This window comes from Phytophthora cinnamomi (genome assembly GCF_018691715.1).
Source record: "Phytophthora cinnamomi strain GKB4 chromosome Unknown Contig27, whole genome shotgun sequence".
Lineage (NCBI taxonomy): Eukaryota > Oomycota > Peronosporomycetes > Peronosporales > Peronosporaceae > Phytophthora > Phytophthora cinnamomi.
Window position 1 is genome coordinate 340,019 of NW_027150960.1, and position 7,094 is coordinate 347,112.

Below are 7,094 nucleotides of genomic sequence, written 5' to 3' on the forward strand. Positions count from 1 at the left end.
CAGGAAGGTCAAGGTCGCGATGTATATGCCGGAAGCTCAGGACGACTGGGACTAGTGGCTACACTGCGCGGCGTACGCGTACAATGGCGCCAAGCACTCAGCCACCGGATACAGCCAGAACGAGCTCATGATGGGAAGGAAACTACGGGCGCCGAGCGAGCTGCTACGCAGCAGAGGCATCACGCAGACTGGACCAACTGCAGAGTACCATCGCAGACTGGTAAACAACACCACAAAAGCTACGAGTGCCGCGCACTCAGCGCAGGCGAAAGACCAGCTGCGTCGCGAGCGATACTACAGCCGGCGAGTCCGGCATGACGTGGAATTTGGCGTTGGTGCTCTGGTGTGGGTGTTCAAGCCCCCACGAGGCAAGGGCATTACGAATCTGGCGCACCAGTGGGTGGGTCCAGCACGCATCGTACAAGCAGCTGGATTTGACAACTGGGAAGTCGTCCGCGACGACACGGACGAGCACTGGATCCATCACTGTAGTTTCTTAGTGTCGAGCCGCTGTCCGAGCGACTCACTGGGAGTGATCGCCGAGAAGCTCCTCGCAGAGCTGGAACAGGAAGACGGCGCTAGTGACGGGGGGTCAGCGGTGGGCGACGGCGCTGAGCAGGGAGGATCGCAGCACGACGGCGAAAGCACAGCAGCCACGACGAGCAGTGGCAATACGGCCGACGAGTCAACAGTGGGCGAGAGCCGAGACGAAGGCCAAATGATGCGAGGTGACACCACGAGGGACGTCACGGCAGGAACGAGTGGTCGCGAGAGTGTCACAACAGCACAACTGAGGGTACCAGTGCCGACCAGAACAACTCTGTCCGGACAAGACGAGGAAGAGAAGCAGCGGACGGGTAATGGAACAGCAAGCCCAGGAGCCGATGAGGCGACACGCGTTTCAACCGCCACAGCGGACCAAGACGGAGATACGAATGAAATGGAGCAACCAGGAATAACAGCGCCCAGGACGAGCGGCACAGATGGAGTGAGACCAAGCGCAACAGCGCAGCCTAAGCCGTAAGTAAGAAACCGAGGACGGAAACGCAAAGCGGAGGCGGATGCCGAAGTCAAAGCCCGCGAAGAAACGAAGGAGCGCCGGCGACGAGAAGCCGACGAGCGCGAGGCACGTGTAGCCTGGCGGCTACACGTCACGAGCAGGAGGCCGCAGAAGCAGAAGCAGCTGGTACAGACGCTGCTAGTGGTATTCTTGGCGGTGCGGAAGCCGATGATCACGAGGCCGACACAGCTGCACGACGAGGACCCGACACTGACGATCACGGAAGTCACGGCGAAGCCGGTACCGATACGAAGGCGCCGCAGTCGAGGATGGACGGGGAGCAACGGTGGAGATGCTTCGTGGACGAGGGCGTACTCGTTGGCAGCCTCCCATGCCCGAACTCCTGCAAGTGGAGACGGCTGGGTACATCGCGGAGCGAGCACGACGAAGGGTGCGCAACCGCGCAGGACGCTACGTGCGCGAGCACCAAGTGGAGTACAGTACGGGGCCAGGGCAACCAACAGGACGGCGATGGCTCACTGAAGAAGAATTTGAGCAGCTCGACGATGCTGCCAAGGTCACGGACGACCTTGGAGCCGGGGATGGCGTGTAGTAGGTTGGATCGTCGCGTAGCGCAAGGCCACGAACGAGCACTGCCAGACGATCGCGTGGCGGTGGTCGACTTAACGTGAGGCGAGTACGGTGGACAAATGGCCAAGTGGGGCCGTAGTGTGGAACAAGATACGGGTGGTGACGAGGGCGAGCCAGTGGGCTAGTGCCACCAGCCACCGCCGAGCGTTGGGCAAGCAGTGGAAGGTTGAAGTGGCGACAGAGACGGTAGAAGATCGCAGGCGTGAGGCGACACGCCGAAGGACAAGGACGAAGAGTATGCAAGCGAGGCGAGGCGAGATCAAGAGCAGGAACGTGACGCTGTGAGGCCTTGAAGTACCGGTGAGGGAGACGTCCAGTAGGCTAGGAAGGCGCCCGTGCAGTAGGAGTAGAGGTAAATCGACGGGGAGTAGGAGGGCAGCGAGCGGCGGTCGGCCGGCTCGACCCTCAGTTGCGATTTTTCACTGGTTAGTGGAGGGTCAAGACTAATATACACGAGTTGCGCAGACGCAGGGTTCCGGTCGAGACAGGTGAGCAGAGGCAGGCTCGTGCACAGATGGTAGCAGTGTTCGAATAGGGCGGCGGGACCGTGGAGAGAGACCACGGGTGCTGAGGTAGTTGGAGCTCCTCGGCCGAGGGACGACAGGGCTCGCATGTGCCAGTGTGCGAAGAGCTCTGCTGTCCGGTGCATATAACCGGGTTTACGAGCAGGAAGCGGCTAGTGGGGCCACCCGAACACTAGTATTGATAATGCTTCCTCCCAGCCATCCCTATCCTAGCCATGCGTGCAGGCAAGTAAAGTCTGGTCGACACTGAACGGCCTCGCACTGGTAGACTCCCCTGCTAGCCGTGGCGCTCCCAACCGCTGAGGTGATCAACTTGTGTTAACTATCTACCTACGCCGTGGTGTAACAAGAAGGTCACACGGGTTGGAGATAACGACAACGTACTAATAAGTATGAACGCGTACTTGAACTTTGTAGATTTTTGTATGCATTCCGCTCGTCGGTATAGTTTGGTGTATATAATATATACTACTTCGAAGTATATACGTACTATATTATAGTAGGGATGTGCGTGTATAATGCTAAAAGCGTCGGATGTAAGATATATGGATTATCTCTTCGCGTTTCACTAAACCTATGTGTGCAGACAGCTGTAAAAGTGGAGTTGGTAGTTGAATCGCTTCGATAACCTACGCTACATATCATTTATATCAAGAGCTAGTTGCATATGGTTGGCTGAATTGAAATGTTGTTTCATGTTTTTTCATATTGTTTCAGGGAAAGAAGTGTTGATACCCTGGCCGAGTCGACCAGAAAACTTTGTTGTGCATACAAACCCGTCTCAAAATAACGACTGTTACAGGGGGGGGAAATACTACGTGTAGTCGTCGTGTTTGCGAGTCGAGTCAATTAAACTTGTCATCACATTTAGTTAGCTCAACCAAGAAACATGGCCAACAGGGTGCCCAACTTCGCGGCTGTATCAGGGCAGCGTCGCAGGACCTTGAAGGAGTGGTGGGCTAAATTTCTTCACGCGTGGTATTCCATGCAACTTACACACTATGGAGGCAAATACTCCGTCGAGCGAGCGTTGGCACTCGAAGAGTACACGCGTAACGCGCCCATTGCCCGCGTAGTGCTGGTGGTCACCGCCCCATTAATTGTAACTACCGCCATTGTGCTTGGTCAAGAAAGTATCCCGCTTCAAGACCCGACAGAAGGTTGGAAGGTGAACTACGGGTTCTGGTCTCGTGTTGGATTAACTGGAGTTGTATCAGCCTATGCAATGGCTGATCAAGTCGGACCTTGGCTTGATGTCCCAAGGTTATCCCCTACGCGAACTATATTGTACTGTACAGGCGTGGGGGCAGGTTTTATAGCGATAGGCGTCGTGATAGCGGAGATTTGGGTCTTCCCTATCCCGTTCTTCATGCCTGCGCTCTCGGCTGCAACTTCACTTATTACTTTTGGGTTGTTTCGAGTCATGGTTGGAACTCAAGCATTTCAGCAAATACTAGCACGGAAAGAAGAGATCAGACGGCTGTCCAGGATGGGCTCACTACATGGATCCATAGTTATGATATATCCTTTATACGAGGTTCTTTTCATGAAGGCGAAGCATACGAACTTCGAGCTGCCCGTAATTTTGTTTCTCCCACTCTTCAAGTTAATATTGAAAAGCTCTTTCGCGTCTGCTGCATCTCACAAGGAGGACATGGCACCAGGACAAGTCGTACTTTCAGTTGACTTTTTTGACGCTTTGTATTGGGCATCGTTCGTGCAGAGTTTATCACCCACGACCCTCGTTATCATCATGATCGCCGATTCAGGAGACATTTCGATTGAGTTTCGTGAGCTTCATCGGCGGGTCCAGAACATACTCAAACGTATACATGAAAGAACTTGCACTGCAATCACAGATCATAATAATGCTGACTTACTGAATGGGGTACGCTCCCTATGCTTCTATCCCGAAGAACTAAAAAATTCCAAAATCCAAATACGCTCAAGTCTTCGGCACAGCTTGTCCCCCGAATACAATACTCTCCTGGATCAACTGGAGCGGCAGATTCGCAATGGACCGCCTTCCAGGATTACTACACGTACTTCTGGACCAGCATTGGGGTGGGTTCAACGGGGAATGGGTTCCATTCAGCCTTTGACACCTATAACCATAATGCCGAAGGATCAAAATTCTGGAACTGATAAGGACGTTCTTGAAAGAATCCAACACAGAAAATCACGTGACAAGAGCTCCAGAGACCTCCAAGAAGCACTCGAAATCCTGTTCACTTCGGAGTGCCTCATTCTGGCCGAGTATGTGGAAACCATCGTACCAATTATCTATGGAGCTTTCATTATGGTGATGGTTTATCTGCCTAGCGCTAAATATCATACCGAGATGGTGGGAATCAACCGTGATACTGTGGGACGCGTGGTATCGCGGATATTTCTGTACGCACTGTTAGAGTTCGTGTCATTCGTCGTACTTGCAGTAACTTTACGGCGAAGTTGTGGTATCCACGCGCTGTATCAACTGGCGTTTGTGCTGGAGACGCAAATGTCGTTTGTACTATGTAAATTACTGCTTTGGATGCTGGTTACTCTGACCTACCGGGTTACACATTTTGGTACGTTTATCATCAACTCGGTACGTTAATACTCAATTAGACGAGCCTCACCGACGTTATTCTTTTTGTTGCGCAGGTGCTGATTTTTCGTTCCGGTTCAAGTGGATTGGAAAATAGATGAACTTTAATTCATTTTGAGCGGAATCTGTGTTTTCAATTCGCAGACATGTTCAGCCTTCGAACTAAGCAGATTACCGCTTCAAGCAGCATGAAACTTACACTCATCGACTACGGCACTTCTAGAAAAGGTATTCCTATTCCTTCCGAGTCAAAAACAATGAGAGGTTACTCGCATATAATTCTCGTTTGCAAAGATAGGAACACGGCAAGTTGTGCGCAGTTATGCACTATACGTGAACGAGAAGGTGCTTATCGCGAGATATTGACACGATTCGTTTCATCACAGCGAATCAAGGAATTGAGTCCTTCTATGACGCTGAATGGACGGCTGCACCACCTTCGAGCCAAAAGGGGAAGAAAATACTTGACCCGTGGTTTGATCTCCAGCTCACTCGTTACGGCAGTAAATACTCCGCTGTGCTGTCTCTGGAGGAATATACTCGAAACACGTCGTTGACTCGAGTTGTATTGGTAAGTGTCGGCGTGCCCCTCCTTATTTTGTCCTTATGCTACGCCCAGAAAGTATTCCGCTGCAGAATCTCAAGGGAAAACTGGAGAGGTCTTATATATTGTCCAAGTTGATGCTATGGATAATGGTCACGTTAATCTACACTTTGGTACGCTTTGAGTTTATGGCCTGTTAGTCATAAATGCACTTTGACAAGCAACGAAGATGATAACCATTTTCTGTTTACAGGAGCTGATTTCTCCTTTCGGTTTGAGTGGGTGAGGCACTAAAAGCTACCAATAGGTTGTCTCCGCCAAGATTCAAAATACAGAATTGTATAGTTGCACTCAATGCGTTCTACTTAGTAATGGATTGAATTCGTTTTTGAAGTCACGATGAGCTTACCAATCCACTACGCAAGCTCGAGGTCACGCTAAGACATAGGGTATTAAACTGCGTCAGCTGAATCACACGCGCTTTTAATCGCCTTCAGCAGCAAGAGACTATTCGTTTAGGACAGAAGCGGCATGCAAAAGGTGTTTTCATTTGTGAAACTTTGTGAAACGTGCATGCACACTATCTGTTCTTCCATCTTCAAGTAGTTGAGGAATTAAGAGTATTCCTTACGCAACCCACTCGACCTTGTAGCCCGAGACCGCACCCGCATTGTTCTTGCGCGTGCCGCCGCCAGTCTTAAGGTAGCACGCACTTTGGCCATCGTCATTCTTGTTCACGAAGGTGAAGGCTCTGCAGCTCGAGTCACTGTTGCAAGCGTCGCAGCACGAATCCGGCAGCAAGCCTTTCTCCACTCTGAGGTCATCGCCGTAGAAGTCCACTCCCACCTCAAGAGTTGGGCACCACTTCGGCAGCGCAATGCACTGGTAGTAGCCAGGGTTCCATGGCTGGCAGAAGGCTCCATCGGGGCAGCAAGTCAGTTCTCCGTTGGCATTGCCACACGCGTCTCCGATGTTTGCAGTGCAGGTAGGCTTCACATACCCATTGTAGGCAGCCGACACTGCGCCCTTCTTCACAATGCGCCCCAGCGTGGAAGTCTTGAGGTAGCAGGCCGTCTTGCCGTCAGGATTCTCGTTCACGAAGGTGTACGCGGCGCATCCGCTGGTGCTGGCGCAGTTTTCGCAGCATTCGTCCGGTTGCACACCGTAGACAGTCTGGAGATCGTTGCCGTAGTAGTCGATGTCAACCTCCTGGTTGGGACACTTGTCCGGGAGGTTGATGCACTGGTAGTATCCCGAATTCCACGGCTGACAATACGTGTCGTCAGGGCAGCACGTAGTTCCGTCATCAGCATTGCCACAGTCGTCCCAAAGCATCGCAGAGCAGGTGGTATTAGTTGGCACAAAGTCTTTGTATGTTGCTGATACAGCACCCTTCTTCTCCACGCGCCCGGCAGTCGACGTCTTGAGGTAGCACGCAGTTACACCGTCAGGGTTCTCGTTCACGAAGGTGTACGCAGCGCATCCGGTGGTGCTAGCACACTTCTCACAGCACACATCAGGCTGCACCCCGTAGATGGTCTCGAGGTCGTTCCCGTAGTAGTCGATGTCAGTCTCTTGGTCCGGGCAGAGCTCCGGCTTGTCGAGACACTGGTAGTAGCCCGAGTTCCACGGCTGACAGTAGCCGTAGTCGCAGCAGTTCATCTCACGGATGCGAGAGCTGTCACCGCAGGGTCCGCCAATGGTGTTTTGGCAGCGGATGTGCGACTGCGCCGATGTGATAGTCGTCCATGTCGCAATGAATGTGGTCACCGCTGAGGTTTTCAT

The 7,094-nt window shown here is 52.4% G+C and overlaps 2 protein-coding genes across 2 annotated transcripts; one reads left to right on the top strand and one right to left on the bottom strand.

The window, feature by feature from the left end:
- Positions 1-127: 127 nt before the first annotated feature.
- IUM83_03916 (RNA-dependent DNA polymerase) lies at positions 128-1,613 on the top strand (the record flags this gene model as incomplete). The annotated part of the gene is made up of 3 exons (XM_067927949.1): positions 128-857; positions 1,071-1,300; positions 1,386-1,613. 3 exons carry the CDS (start codon positions 128-130, stop codon positions 1,611-1,613), a joined length of 1,188 nt encoding a protein of 395 aa, XP_067794010.1.
- A 4,323-nt stretch (positions 1,614-5,936) lies between these two features.
- Positions 5,937-7,094, bottom strand: IUM83_03917 (CBEL-like protein; the record flags this gene model as incomplete). The annotated part of the gene is made up of 1 exon (XM_067927950.1): positions 5,937-7,094. The coding sequence occupies one exon, from the start codon at positions 7,092-7,094 to the stop codon at positions 5,937-5,939; it is 1,158 nt and encodes a 385-aa protein (XP_067793716.1).